Source organism: Mercenaria mercenaria, chromosome 18 (assembly GCF_021730395.1).
Source record: "Mercenaria mercenaria strain notata chromosome 18, MADL_Memer_1, whole genome shotgun sequence".
Lineage (NCBI taxonomy): Eukaryota > Metazoa > Mollusca > Bivalvia > Venerida > Veneridae > Mercenaria > Mercenaria mercenaria.
The window spans coordinates 40,235,886-40,252,134 of record NC_069378.1 but is presented as its reverse complement, the minus strand read 5'-3'; the positions used below and the strand labels follow the sequence as shown (position 1 = coordinate 40,252,134).

The window sequence follows — 16,249 nt, the reverse complement described above, 5'->3', positions numbered from 1 at the left end:
TTAATATTGTAGTAAATAACTTAGACATACAACTAACTAGAGTTATTCCCCTATAATTATTTACAACTTTGGGGTCACCTTTTTTAAATACCGGTACAATAATACCCTCTGTCCATTTGTCTGGGAAAAAACCAGACTCTAAAATAGCATTAAACACATCACAAAGATGTGAACACAAAACGTCTATAGATTAAGACGAACCATAGTTTATGGGAATTACTAGCTTTCCGCAAAATAAATGTTACAGGGAAAGATGCTGACGTATGATGTTAATAAATAAAAAAATCATAAGACATGATGCACGTTGCAACTATGTATATATTTCTTTAAAACAAAACGATATAGCCACTGTCTAGTATTTTAAAGATTCGTTTAATTATACTAATACCCCTTAGTTTAAGTTTTAACCATAAATATGTTACAAGTTAAAGCATAGCAAAAGTTCCTTCTAGGGCATATCTATATAAATATAAAATAATCATCTTGTAAAATTTTGGTTGCAATGTCTGTTTTATACTGCCAAAAATTTTCAAGTAAGTATTAACATAAATTGTTAAATCCAACAACAAATTAAATCTGTTACCACTTTCAGTAGAGTAAATAAGACATTGACCCGGTTAATCAATTACGATTCGATGCGTGAATTTGTTGCGCATAATTAGAGGGTCGCAATGGGGTTTGTTTTCGTATATTAAGTATGCATTTCAAGGTAACGATAATATTTAGTTGTTTACATTTAAATTTGCTGATATATGTCTATCTGGTCGACTGAATGTATGTTATGTTTCTCAAGAATGGAGGAAATAACATCCCCGGGTTTAGTAATATGTAATCCACGGAACGCGTTCAGTCAGACAGTCGCCTCAATTAGGAAAGAATAGTCTAACGTCAGAGGTTATTTCTAAGGTCACGGAGTTTTATTGGCCAGCTTGTAATGACAACAGCTTTCGGTATCAGTAGCTCAGTCGAGTGTGACTTATTGAACTATAATATTCCTTCTCAACAGAAGGAATAATAAAGAATTATATGATGCCACATTTTGAATAAATTGTTTTCGGAGCCTCTGAAACAGCCATATAAAAGCACTTTTCGATCGTTGCTTATTGCCAATTAACAGCTTTTTGCAAGTTTATTGCTTATCAGCACCTTTTTATTAGGGGATTAGGGACGATCAGGTCTTTTTATTACACAGATAATAATCTTCTCGGTGATTGCGTAAGAGCATGTTTAATGAACGAGACTTAAATACACAATAAATATTATTTTTTTTTATTTTCAAGTACAAATGTTGTAATGTTGTTAGATACATAAGATAATGTGACAGTGATTGAGTTATTACTTGTATTTGATTAACAGTATTTTTTCCTGAATACAGGTTAATTGTTCGATATTAAAAACACGTGTGAAAGATTCGAAGGTTCGCCTTAGAGTGAAAATATCATACTATAAAAGTTTTGTGACAACATTGTGAAAAATTGTCGTCTATTGATTTATTAGTTTAGTCAAAGAAGTATAAAATACATTTTTATAGCTCTTTGGTTTATTGTCCCTCCTGAAAATTATTTGTACTCTCTCTGCTCCATATCATATAATGCTTTCACTTGCTTAGTGGGCATTATATTTATGCAATAAATCGAAATTGAGTTGAACTTAATGTATGCACAGCTAATCTCAAGAAGCACGCGCTAAAAGATATGAAAAACTGTAATCCCTTGTTCATTTAGTAAAAATATTCGTGATAATTATTATGAATAACCTTTACACTACTTTAGTGTCACATTATCCTAAATCTTTCCTAAAATACTTTTTGCTATGATAAGGTTGTTTTGTTCTTAGGTTTTTCCACTTTTTATTTTAAAAATCTGACATTTATTAAATCAGTCAGTCAGTCCCTTTGAGAAACCTTGAGAAGTCATAATCCGCACATACTTTATTACACAATGACTGGCTCGGGGGCAAATAGGTCACACTTCCAATTAACAGGCTCTGGTGTCATAAAAAGATACCTTTTACATTGTCAAGTATGTTTGCTAGTTTGTTTTTCTGTTCATTTTTCATTAGTGTGTGAAATATTCATTACATAGCAAAATTAATTTTGACAAGTTAAATATAGTTAAATGCAATCAATTGATTTATTACTTAAATTTTCACTCCGCAATAAATTGATTAATTACTTAACTTTTAACTCCATTGAATGTAATAATAATTAAAAAAAAAACGCACTTCACATCTATTTATAATAACTGAAAAGGAAAATGTTAAGTTTGTAAGCACTTTTAAAAATTATAACTTTTTCCCGCTTTCTATTTTTAAAGATAATAGTAGTTTCATCTACATGTATGTTATGGTCGCCTATTACTAAATAACATAGTGTCTTCTTTTTTCCGTTCCGTATTTTACATTATTAAAAAACAGAATTAAACCAAGTTGATGACTATATTTGCTGATGTTGTTTTACCAGTACTTAAAATTGGTGTAAAACAAATCACCCTTCCCACTACGTTTTTACAGTAGATCTCTAATCTACAATCCTTATTTTTTATGATCGGCAGCTCCCGTGATACGATAAGCGGACATAGCCGAACCATAACGATCTGCAACACTCGCTAAAAATATCCGACAGTGATCGATATTTAGCTAGACGGTCGAAGGGAGACAACAAGGTATAGCGTTGATCTCAATAAACAAGGAAAGATAATAGAATCGATTTTTGCACAATTCTTCAGTATGTGTGCACAAATTCACATGATGGATAATATTTACACATGGTTTCATGACTCTAGATGAAAAAGTTTTAAGATATATGCAACACAAGCTTTTGAGCAGTTTATGTGTAGTTTTCACTAATTCAAGGACCATAACTCTGGTCTAGCTGAGGGAGATCCCAAAGAGAACATTTGGTGTTCAACTTCACACGTTTTATAACAATCCCCTAATGTTTTATTACTGTAAGTGTAATACTTTTTGAGATCCATGCAACACAAACTTGCATGCCCTTTATTCATATGTTTGAGAAACAGTGTCATAACTCTGATCTGACTGACAGAAATCCGATACAAAATCCTAGGTGCACAGCTACTGAATAATATTCATTTGGTGTTAGATGACCCTATGTCAAATCATACTTTTGAGATATGTGCGACACAAACTTATTTTTGACTTAGTAACGTAAATTACAGTCACAAACGTTACATGAAAGGCAAGTATAAATCATAATACAATATTACACATACTGATTATATTGTCATTTTAAAGATTAAAAAGCACGCATGTTAGTTACTATGAATATACTGATTATGTCTTTGAAACTAAGTGTTACAAAGTAACCTAAGTAACAAATACAGTTTTCTGTGAATATTGAAAATAGCCTGTTAGTTTATATGTTTCATTCACAATTTTTTACGTAATTTAAGTCTGCCAGTGCATTACTACTTTATCTGTACTGTGTTGTTTGAGACAAATACGCTTTTATTTTGATTGATAATTTGTGTTTTCTATGAAATCACCTATTGGACTTACCAAAGCGTCGGTGTCGGCGTTCTGATTTGTTAGGTCTTTGATGGCTTACATTGCACAAGTTCCATAACTCCATAACTATTTCTTCTTTTTCCCCTCAATGCCCACTGATGGGAGTGGATTGGATTGAAACTTCACACACTTGATCATTATGATGATCTGACATGCAATGACAGGTTCCATAACTCTACCTTTTTTTCTTTTTTTTTCAGGTTTATGCCCTCTTTTTTTTCGACTTGGATGTTTTTGGTTAAGTTTTGGCAGTACCCACTGATGGGAAATGATTGAATCTTCACACCACTGTCAATTGTCTTTAGTTGATATGCATTATACAGCTTACAAAATCTCGTTTTGAAATTTTACAAAATTATGCCAATTCATTCATTTGACAAGACTGTCGAATGGTCGAGCGTTGCTGTCAACCGACAGTTCTTGTTTATATTTATAGCTAACATGTAATACTCAAAGCATTTTAATGTTGAATGTTTAAACATGTTGAAATTTCAGGATATGGGATAGAGTATTTTAATATTTTACTTAATAGCCTCTTGTAATTCAATATTATGAATGGCATTGTCCTTTTTATGACTTTTATATTTGTATATATGTAAATATTTGTACAATAATGAGACTCAAAGAAACAAATAAAACCAAAACCTTCATTTCAATTTATGAATTTCATTTACTATTTTTGTTTGCCAAATGACAAAAACAAAAGAAATAAAAACTTATTGTAATTGTTCGAGACAAATACGCTTGTACTTTAATTGATAATTTGTGTTTTCTATGTAATCATGTAACATAAACGAATGGCTGTGAAGGATAATTGAATTTTCAGAATCAATTAACTTTCTGTCAATTGACTACCAAAACCATATTTTCAAATATGAATTTTATTTACTTTTTTTTGTTTTGCCAACTGACAAAAACAAAAGAAACAAAAACTTATTATAATTATGTACGTGAAACCTTTTTAAGACACCTAAGATTTTAAGATAAAATTTGTTGTCGAAAGATAAAAAAAAATCAGTATTTTACCATTGTGCATTTAACCGAGTGAAAAGAATCTGCACATGATACAGTATTTCTCATAGATATATTCGAATTGGTTATAAATTTACTTTCCAAGCATTGTCATATTTTGCGGAAATAAACTCTCTATCTTAGCAAATTTTCTATTTTATCTGACTGTGTATTAATATTGTGGTGTTATATCACAAATATCATAGAGTTTCTACTACATCAGTTGTAAAGATCTTTTTTATTTGAATCACAAATTTTCTTTTCATATTGGCGATCAAAGAAAATGTTCATGAATGTCGATAATTGATCGACGGTGCAATGTATTGTTTTAAATCCATTGTGATGATACCACGCGTATCATTTCATAGAATTTCAACAAGGTTAATTATCAAATGTCCATTTAGTGTCACTGATTATTGATTATCCTGTAATATAGAAAACTCCTAAAAATCGCTTTTACAGACTTCAATTGTGGCTTTGAATACCATATCAAATTCTCCTAGATATCAATGTCAACTAAACGTATATAGTTTTTAAAAACTGTTAATGTTTATATTTATAACCTTACTTGTAAATTTTCATAAAAGGACATGTTTAATTAATAATTACATTAGAAAAACTCAATAGAAATAAGTTATTTAATTATCTGTTATTAACTAATTTTCAAACCATCAAATACTTTGATACTAGATTCACTGTGGTTACTATGGCGTCTGGACATATACCCCTTAGAACGTTTGTGAAGCATTATCGATTAAAGAAGCATCAATCCCATATACACCCACTGACAGAGGAGAGAGACTGGAACTTGCCTGTAGAAGATAGAGCTGAACCAGCAAGTGACCGAAGCGACAATGCTGATTTGTTCCATGATATATTGTGGGACAGAAACACGCGTATTGTAATAGATAGATCATCAAAAGCTCTCTGTGCAAGAAAGGTGAGTACTAGTTTACATTAAGTTTGATTAACACAAGTTTGATATGTATAAAAAACAACTATGAAATATATACATATAGAAAGACAGCGAAATCACCAACACAATTCATTCAGAGGATGTCACTAGGAATCAGACGACAAACACTCTCATCACAAAAATAGTAACTTTTTCATAAACCTAAATGGCTTATGCATAAACTGTAACTCTATGAAATGAAGTGTTACTTTATATGGAAGGGGATGTCCGCCAGGACATGCATGCTGCTAAATGACATTGCTATGTTATTTACTTACATATGCGTTCTGCAACATTGCAACTGCATTTTAGTTTCTTATATTTGCCTAACAAGAAATTCATCTTTAATGCTTCTTAATGCTAAGAAAACAGTCCTTTCATGAATGTCGGTTATTCTTGCATGTAATTGACAAGTGCGTTCAACCTTTTTGTTTGCTTACTGCAATATTGAAATGTATACTCATGCTATTACTAACTGTATTCTATGTTTTCTTACGCGTATTTGACTTTGTTGCTACTGAATGTAACGAGCTATTAACAACGTTGTGACTTGTGAATATTCCGAATTTTTCATAACTTGATTGTTACTGCTTTTTGGATTTAACATTAGTGATGTTTGCAACCACATGGTTCTTGTTTATATTACACATGGCTTTAATAAATATTTAAACTTGCAGTATAACAAAATTTTAAGCACGGTAGTGCATTACAACATTACAGGGAACCAACAAAAAGCAAAAAATTTAGCGCAAATTAGTATACACGGGAGACCACTCTCGACAGCAAATTTACGTGTTCGGTAGTTTCCGTGGGTTAAATGGGTTCAATTTACATTAATCAAATCTTCCTGAATCTGTTATGTATTTACTGAAAGCTTTGACCAATACGTTTTTTGGAGGCAAATTCGTTGGGTACTTGTTTTTACTAAAACACCGTTCATGGTTCACTGATTTTACGGAAACTGCCGGAAATTTTGGTTCCCAGCTTTCTACGAATTTCATATTACAAATGTTAAAGTCACATTTGATTAACTTCGTGCTGCTTAGTGCTTACTTAGCACTGTTTTCGCCTTGCATAAATTTCAATCATTGCAATACTAAGAATCCGTGAATTTAAAGTAGGGACCTACATGGAAAAGGTCTACGACAGGGACCTATATATCAAAAACAACGGGCAACAACTAAATGTTAACATGCATGTGTTAGTTTTATATAATGGAGGAACGATTTAATCAATTTCAGAAAGTAAAGCGTACAAAACACTTAGAACTTGTTCACAAAAACATTTTAATATGCCACAGAATGAATGCATTTGCCATTTACATGCAAGAATATGCATTTTACATACATGCAGTGACGAAAGATGCAGCGTGTGTGCCATTAACGGATGGAATGTAAGACAAAGACGCATGGATGTTGCATTTAGTTTAAAACGAATAACACAAGGCAACACGCATGTCCTGGCGGAGATTCCCTAAAATGCAGTTGCAATGTTGCAGAACGCATATGTAAGTTAATAACATAGCAATGTCATTTAGCAGCATGCATGTCCTGGCGGACATTCCCTTCCATAACTTTATTAGTTTACATCATAAAGCCCCTTGTTCACTTGATAAAAATACCGGTACATGTGTAACTTGCTCGAGAGTAAACAATAGCACGTTTTCAATTAAACCTGTGCAAATATTGTAGCTGTATACAAATTTTTACAATGAATGTACTACATGTACATGTTTTACTGTAAAAAGTGTTTATCTGTGTGCGAGTAATAGGGACAGCTTAAGAATTAATATCAGCCTGGACGACCTACCGCGATTGATAGGTATGTATTGGATGCATCTCGAAATGCAATTAATAGTCAGCCACAAAACAAAAGTAAAAGGTTTGCGCATTTTTAACTTAAATATTCAACATATTCTTAATAAGCGAGATGAATTAAAATTTCATTTAATGCAGTCTTTACATATTGATATTATTGTATTATGCAAAATGTTTTATACACAAGAAGTACACGATAATGAATTAGTAATCCCAGGCTATAGTTTTGAGATTTGTAAACGAGGTGGCGGCATAACTGTATATATATCAAATAAAATACCATACATAAGACATATTTCCATACTTAATACAATATCTAAGTTATATAAGCTAATATTTGAACGTCACATTGCGACACAGTTACATGACTTTTTTAAACGAACATATATAATACACAGAAATCAATCGGGTTTCAGACCAGACTGCTTTAACATACCTAAGAGAAACTAGTGTACAAATGTAGAAAAGGAGATTGTCCTATATACATTTCAGATTTACTACATTCTGCTCATAAAGTCATAACAGTCTGCGTTACACAGGGATCTTTCTATTGTTAAACCTAAAACGAACTACCTGATAGAAACATTTAGTTCCAAAGCTGCACATGTCGCCGACCTTGCCAGCCGGTAGATTGAGTAATGACAACTCAAGTCTGGGGTTCTTATGATATGTATTTGACGACAGATACGATCCTGCAACTATAACATAAACATTCGATCGTACCAATGGAAAACAATAATAACGAGCACTGGAACAATTGATGAATGCACAAAATCGATAGTTACAATAAATACATGTTTATAAATTGAAACACACAATTACCTGTATATATATAAATGTATATAGACAATAGATGGGAAAATATTTTAGCATAAAATGGCTATGACTTTTGTTTACACTTTTGAATATGGCGGTGTGGTTGTGATTGGTTATCGATTCATGCAAATGAATGTTAAGTAGAAGATTAATCGAACATAAATATGAGATTAAAGGTCTAAAGGTAGTAAATTCTACATGATACGACTATTTTGGACTACTGACTACAACTACTATATTAACTAACGGAACTGTATAAGGTGTTTTCGACTGGGTATAAAGACTAAAATCTTTCTATTTAGCACTAACTAAACAAACCAAATTCTTATAAAAAATAGTTATATAAACAAAGGTGTTAAATACAACACACTCTATGACATATTCCCCCTGGCCGAAAAATGTCGTCCCGACATTTCGACAAGGCGATAAAATGGCAAACAAGAAAATCTGAAAAAAAATCACATATTACATCATAACTATATAGTTAAAACTTTTCGGTCTTCAGCAACCTGAAAAAATATCATGTAATTAGACTGTTATGTCGGAAACATATGGCAATTACATAAATAAATGAACAACATCTATGAAATTCACTCATGGCTATGTTTAGAATTCTGTGCATGTAAACAACAACAGAAATGAAGTATCCGTTCTATTGCCATTTACATAGGAGTTTAAGAAATACATCCAAGTAGTGTACGAAGATTTATTTTCTCCAGGTAAAAGTTAGACAATTGATAAACTTTAAATCTATTGTATCGCACATATTTCTGGCAACTTCTTCATAGAAGATCAAGTTCAATGTAACTATCGCCATGCGTGATAGTGTCAACTATTGGATGCGTGTCGTAAATCCTCATGCGATGGAATATTTTCGAACACCTTTTTCAACACTTTTGCAGGAAACATAACAGATTATATGTGTGACCAACACGTGTTCATCATAATTTCCATATTTACTTGTATAAAAAGGTAAGTATGACGATTGTATCCATATTTTATCCATACATAGTATAGAATGCTGAATATGTATCCGTGTTAATTCAATATATATTTCTATATATCAACACATATTTATTATTTACCATAGGTAAGTATAAGTAACATTCAAGTATAGGTTACACACTTTAATGTCGTATCCTGCACTTCCATATGATTTAACGGATGCTATTCAATTAAGGTAGGTATGTATATACATTAGTTTCAATAGCATAGGTAAGTATCTTGCACTCTTAAAGTTCTTCCAGATATTACTGGTATATTTCACATTTCACACGTGATTATATTGACACATTTGTGTAGTTCTCATCTAAAACCTTACTCAGTTCACACTGAAAACAGAATATATGGAATCATTTATGACCTTTCTATTTCAGGTTAATCTCGTTGGCGGATAGCTTCATTCCGTCTCTTAATGGTAAGTATTCATGAAGTGATAACGTACACACAAATACAACAGGTAAGTATTTACACATTTTTATTTTCATTCGAACTCGACTGTTTGTTCATGAAGGTAAGTATTATTAAGTATGACGCATTTATCACACAAAAGGTAAGTATATACAAATTCACACTGACACAGTTAAGTCTAAACTTAGCACTTATGATCACTTATTAACAACTGTTCGTTACTACTGTTCACTCGTGTTTATTTTCACACTGTCCATTCTCCTGTAGATTGCCACTTTGGTGGACGCCTCTGACGTTTTGGCCTCTCCTCGTCTAAGTTGTCCATATGTCTTGTCTGTTGTGTATTCCTTCTTTTCTGTGGTATGACGTATTTCTCAACCTCGACGCTTTTGTTATGATTGGTTGATTCACTGGCTTTTTCTGCTTGTTTAGTTCTGACTGGCAATAGAAGATTTCTGTGCAATGTTCTCGTTTTCTTCGATTTTTAATTACATGATTTGATTATGTATACTGGAGTGTTTTCATCTGGCTGGGAAATAATTTCATATGGATTTGACTCCCATCTGTCCGCGATCTTATGTTTTCCCCTGATGGTTACGTTTCTTGCAAGAACAATATCGCCTGGATGTAATTTAGCGGCCCTTGCTTTCTGGTCGTATATTTTCTTGTTCGTTTGTGCCTTTTCATCTGCGGCTTTCTTTGCCTTTTCATATGCAAAGCTCAGTCTGTCTCGTAACTTGCGGACATATTCGTTTCTTGTCTTGGCTTTATCTTCATCGAAATGAATACCAAGTAAGGCGTCGATGGCAAGTTTTGGCTGTCTCCCGAACATGATATAATATGGGGAAAAGCCGGTACTGTCATGAATGGTAACATTGTACGCATGGACCAAAGGGGCTACAAATGATTTCCAGTCTGATTTCTTGGTTTCTTCTAGTGTTCCCAGCATTTTCAAAAGCGTCTTGTTAAAACGTTCCGTCATTCCGTTTCCCATAGCATGATATGGAGTGGTGTGAGACTTTTCCGTGACTCCCAGAATACATAGTTCTTTTATGAGACTAGACTCAAAATTAGCTCCTTGATCGCTATGTATTCTGTCGGGAAATCCGTAATGGACGATAAACTGTTCAAATAGCACCTTTGCTGTAGTCTTAGCAGTTTGATTCTTGGTTGGGTAGGCTTGTGCATATCTTGAAAAGTGGTCTGTAACTACAAGTATATGTTCAAAGCCACCCTTGGACCGCTCAAGACTCAGAAAGTCCACACATACAATTTCCATCGGAGCAGTTGACGAGATACTGACAAGAGGTGCTTTACCTGGCTGCGTTTTTCTTGCAATACAACGCTGGCATTTCCGAATTCTGTCTTCAATATAAGCATCCATACCAATCCAGTAGAATCGTTGTTTGAAGAGAGATGTTGTTCTATCACGGCCCTGATGTCCGAGATCATCATGTAAGGCGCTGAACACTTCCTCTTTGACAGAAGCTGGTAATATGAGCTGCTTATACTTCTGCTCTCTGTATTGACCGGATCTAAACAGTATGCCGTCCCTAAGTTCAAGATTGTTCCAGTCCCGTAGGTATCTACCAACTGGTGAAATATTACCACTGACCCGCTGAGCTGTCGGTCTAGTGCCCTTTTCCAGATGGTCAATAAGCTGGGAAATAACAGGATCGTCTTGTTGTGCTTTCCTCCAATCTTTTGAACTTAATGAATGCGACTGAATGATGTCAATGGGAACCTCTTGTGACGGTATCGGGTCAACAATATCCAAAGACTCGGGAGAAAGTATGGAGAAGGCAAGTGGTGTTTCAGATGGTGGTGAAGATGTTGCTAATGACATTGCACTGATGCAGTTCTTTTGAGTACTCTGTTCACTGATATCTGACGTTTGTGCTGGAATACGAGACAGTCCGTCTGCATCGGTGTTGTTTTTGCCACTTCTGTAAGTAGTTCTGAAGTTATAGTTGGATAAAGCTGCCATCCATCGTTGTCCAGTTGCATCTAGCTTAGCAGTAGTGGTAACATACGTCAGTGGGTTGTTGTCTGTTACAACTTCGAATACCGCGCCATACAGATAGTCGTGGAACTTTTCTGTTACGGACCACTTCAATGCAAGGTATTCTAGCTTGTGTGCAGGATAATGTTTCTCTGCTGGTTTTAGGCTCCTACTGGCGTATGCAATAACTCTGTCTGTACCATTTTGTTTTTGATATAGTACGGCTCCGAGACCTTTCAAAGATGCATCTGTATGAAGTTTGAACGGTAGTTTGTAATCTGCATAGGCAAGGATAGGCGGATTAATTAACTTGCTTTTCAATTCCTCGAATGCCTGTTGTTGTTCTGTGCCCCAAATGAATGGCTGCCTTTTGTCTTTTCGCTTGCTAGGTTTGTCACTTTTCAACGGATGACCTATCAGGAGATTATTTAGTGGTCTGGCAATGGTGGCGAATCCTTTTATGAATTTTCTGAAGTAGCCGACAAAGCCTAAATATTTCCTTACTTCTTTTACAGATTTTGGTACTGGCCAATCTTTAACAACTTTTGTCTTTTCCGGATCGGTTTGTATTCCGTCTTTTGATACCACGTGACCTAAATATGTTATGTGATCTTTAAAGAATTGGCACTTCGATGGTTTAATCTTCAAGTTGTTATCAGACAAGCGTTGGAAGACTGCATCTAGACGATCTAAGTGAGAATCTATATCTTCGGAAAATATGACGATATCGTCCAGATATATCAAGCAATCTTTTAAGTTTAGGTCACCCATACACCTCTCCATGAGACGTTGGAACGTTGCTGGGGCGTTACATAGCCCAAATGGCATCCTGTTACATTCGAAGAAACCGATACCCCACACTTGGAATGCTGTTTTCTCTTTGTCTGATTCTTCCATTTCTACCTGCCAGTAACCTGATTTTAAGTCCAATTTCGAAAAATATTTCGCTCCTGCTAAAAGATGGAGAGTGTCATCAATTCTAGGGATCGGATAAGCGTCTTTCTTCGTTCGTTTGTTTAATTTTCTATAGTCCAGGCAGAAGCGAATTGTCCCGTCCTTTTTCCTTACTATGACGACATTGGATGACCATGGACTTTTAGATTCTTTGATTGCACCGATATCTAGCATTTCTTTAAGATGTTCACGTACTTCGTTGTAGATAGCAGGGGGTACACTTCTGTAAGGTTCTTTGAATGGTTCGTTATCTGTAAGTTCAATTTTATGTCGAACAGCTGTGGTATGGCCGATGTCGTTTTTATGTTTCGGAAATACTGATTCCCACTTCTTGAATAAGTTATATACCTTTTTCTTTTGTTCACATGTAAGTTCTGAATCTTCTATGCCAACACCAAAATCTTGTTTCAGATCACATTTGTTTCCTGACATTGTATCCTTTTCTGTTTCAGGTGACAGACTTGGAAGTGAAGGGGGAGGATCCATAGAATCAGGTAAGTCTACCTTCTCAATTATATTTTTGTTTTCTATTTCAGGTCCATTATTCGATGGTGAGGATGTACAATCCGAGAAACCAGGTAAGTATTTTTTCAGTGTTACCTTTTTTACTTTCGCTTACAGATATTGTATGTTGATATACAGAAACTGTCGGTTCTAGGGCCGATGTGTATTTCTTGCTCTTCTCATCTATGTTTCCATTTTCAGAATCAGATTTTTCGTTACAGATGTCTGCATTCCTGACAATTTTCACTTCGTTCAGTTGACAGATTTCAGACTTTTGTGGAATTTTCAAAACCTTTGCAGACATATTGCAAATTTTCACAGGTACACGTTCTGTTTTCCCTGCACTTGTAAGCTTTATCACTCGGGGACAAACTATTGGCTTTTGATGGTAAGTTTCTTCAATTGGTTCTGTAACTGCAGCTTCGGTGTTTCTGATTTTTCGTACGAAGCCACTTATAGTTCTAACTTCCATAGGTTTTAATGTGACAGGTTGTGTTGTAGTAACAATGCCAACTGATGCTAATTCTACGGACATGAACGCAGTTTTCCATTCATCAGGTGTGTTATCTGATGTTTGGTTCCTTTGTTTAAATTCTCTGATGACATTAGTTCCGATTAAAACTGGAACCTTATGATGGTATTCTGTTGGTGGGACCACAAGAAACAACGTTGTTATTGAGCCATTTTCGAAACTTTCACTTTCTATCGTAGCCTCTATGTAACCCATGTAATGTACAGTTGTGCCATTTGCTGTTTTAACTTCTAGCTCAAAATCACCCAGAGTATGAAGTGTCGGTTTTGTAGGTAGTGTCTGATAAAATGTTTCTGATATTGAGCTAACCATTGACCCGCTATCTATAAGACCTTTTGATGTCACACCTTCAATCTGTATTGTTGTCTCATTTGATGAACCTATCAGCCGATCCAAAATATTATCTTTAGGGCAGTTTTGATTACTAAAGCTTACATCATGCCCTGCGATGGAAGCATTTACTGGTTTAAATCTTTCTTTTCTTTTCCTGTGTTTGCCTTTTTGGGTTCTTCTGATTTATCTAGTTCTTTGTCAATGTTCTCGTTCTTGTTATCTGGTGCTCTTCTATGGTCGTACTTATCAAACCTTTCTCTATAGTACGGTCTTCCTCTCGATCTTCCATAATATGGTCTACTTCCTCTTTGATAACCTCCTCTGTAGGGCATTTCTCTGTAATCGGGTGAATATCCATATGGCGGTCTTCTGTATTCTTCTTGTCTGGGCTTTTCTTGCTGCTTTTCTGTTTTGATATTTATTATCTCTTTTTCTAACTGGTTCATCTTTTCCATCAACTTTCTCATCATATCTCTTTGTTCGTTAATGAAACCTGAAGATGATTTCAATTGCTGCTGCTGTAGTGTAACATCTGACTGAGTCGGAATATCAGAGTCTTGTCCACTACTCTCCTGAGTACTTGTCAATGGCTTTTGTGTTTTCTCTTCTGTTGATCTCTTAAGTTCTTCTGCTTCAACTCGAGTTTTCTTTCTCAAGACCTCGAAACTTGCTGTAGACTCATAGGTAACTCTTGTATTATTTTTCAGTCTCTCGCTTTTAAGTCCCTTCCAAAACCTTTGCTTTAATAAACTGTTCTTTTTGTTTTCTGGAATTTCTCCTGTTTCAACAGCTAACTGCATGATTGTTTCTAGTCGGAGAGCCCAATCTGAAGTTGTTTCTTTCTCTTCTTGTCTTGCATTAAAGAAGTCTTGCATAATGGAATCCTCGGTCTGAGTAGTACCATATATGTCTTCTAACTTTCTCAGAATCTCATCAGAGCTTGCCATTGGGTCTATTGTCAGCAACACTTTTCTTGTCTGACCCTTTAAAGAATTTCTCATAGTTTGGGCTATTAGTGACTCGGGGTACATCTTGCTCTTCATGATACATTCGACTTCTATTTTCCAAACTTTAAAATCTGTTCCATCAAATGGCGGAATCTTTGGTTTGCCAAACCCAGTTTGGTGTTTCGGAGTATCGTCAGTTTTGAAATCCTTCATACGCTGATTTACTGTATATCTGTCATCATCTCCATTCCAGAAACTTTCTCTGCCTTTGACTATATCACTCCTGCTTTCTACACTTCTACTTTTGTCAGCATTGTAACCTGTATTTCTACTTTTGTAATTGTATCCATCTGAATCTTCACTTTGAGTTTTCATTTTAACAGACAGTTCCTCCTCTTGATTCTTTAGCAACCTCAACCTCTGTGCTCGTAATGTTTCGAGTTCGTACTTTTTCTCGATTTCTCTTTGTAGTCTTTCTCTTTCTTTTCTACTTTTATCTAATTATTTCTCTGCAAACTTCAAACTGTTGATTCTTTCCATAACTTTTTGCTCTTCTTCCTCGGCCATTTTTCTTTCTAAGTCAATTTTTCTATTTTGCTCATGTAATCGCTGTAATATGTTTCTTTCTCTTTGTAATTCGTATTGCAGAACTTCGTCATTTGCTTTTCTGTATTCTTGAAAATTGATGTCATTTCTATCATATGCTTCGTCTACAACCGGGGCTTCCTGTTTCATTGGCTGATTTGTTTGATACATATGAACCTTTTCTCCATCTATTGTACCTCTTCTAGTCGTCGACTGTGTTTTATCTCTGATTGTTTTGGGTATAGATTCTGTTTCATATACCTCTCTATCAAATGTCTGTATTTCATCTTCATAAGCCTTGCCTACTTTACTTGTCTTAGGCCTTGCTCCATATTCATCTCTGTAAGTCCTTTGATATTCATATAAGTCACCTTGCTCCTGTCTCTCATCCGTTCTATAATTACTATATGGTTTTGCATTTCTATCATAATACTGATCATCATTGAAATCATTTTGATTTCGCCTTGTGTTTCTTTCAGACATACGACTTCTAAGGCCTTCTGTAGTTTGTTGCCGATTTTTGTTTATATTCTGCGATGCACGATCTGTATATTTTCGACTGAGAGGAATGTCGTTAATATGACCTTCATTGTAATAAATGTTTCTATTATCAACGTTATCTTTGTTTACTTCAAGTCTTTCATTCCTGCTGTGATTCATAGAGTCTATTTCTCGAGGCTCAATGTTTCTTGTACTTGAAAGCACTTTGCTTTCACTTAAAATAGCCGCGTTACTTTTCTTTAGTAAGCTCAATTTTCTGTCCAACTTTGTCATTTCTTCAGTTAAATCGAATTCAGAGTAATCGTGATCTCGTGTTTGGAAACTTTCCTCTTCTTTGTTTGCATTATCAACTGT

General features: G+C 34.6%; 1 protein-coding gene across 2 annotated transcripts in view; it reads left to right on the top strand.

Moving 5' to 3' along the window:
* The window catches only part of LOC128550715 (uncharacterized), a 33,410-nt gene that overhangs the window by 5,152 nt on the left and 12,009 nt on the right, over positions 1-16,249 (top strand). Inside the window, exon 2 of one of the 2 annotated variants that reach the window (XM_053530312.1) lies at positions 5,230-5,479. In XM_053530312.1, coding sequence (XP_053386287.1) covers positions 5,246-5,479 — 234 coding nt within the window. In that variant the 5' untranslated portion in view covers positions 5,230-5,245. Of the gene's footprint in view, positions 1-5,086; positions 5,480-16,249 lie in introns of those variants that run through there. The other variant, XM_053530313.1, reaches the window with a different exon arrangement.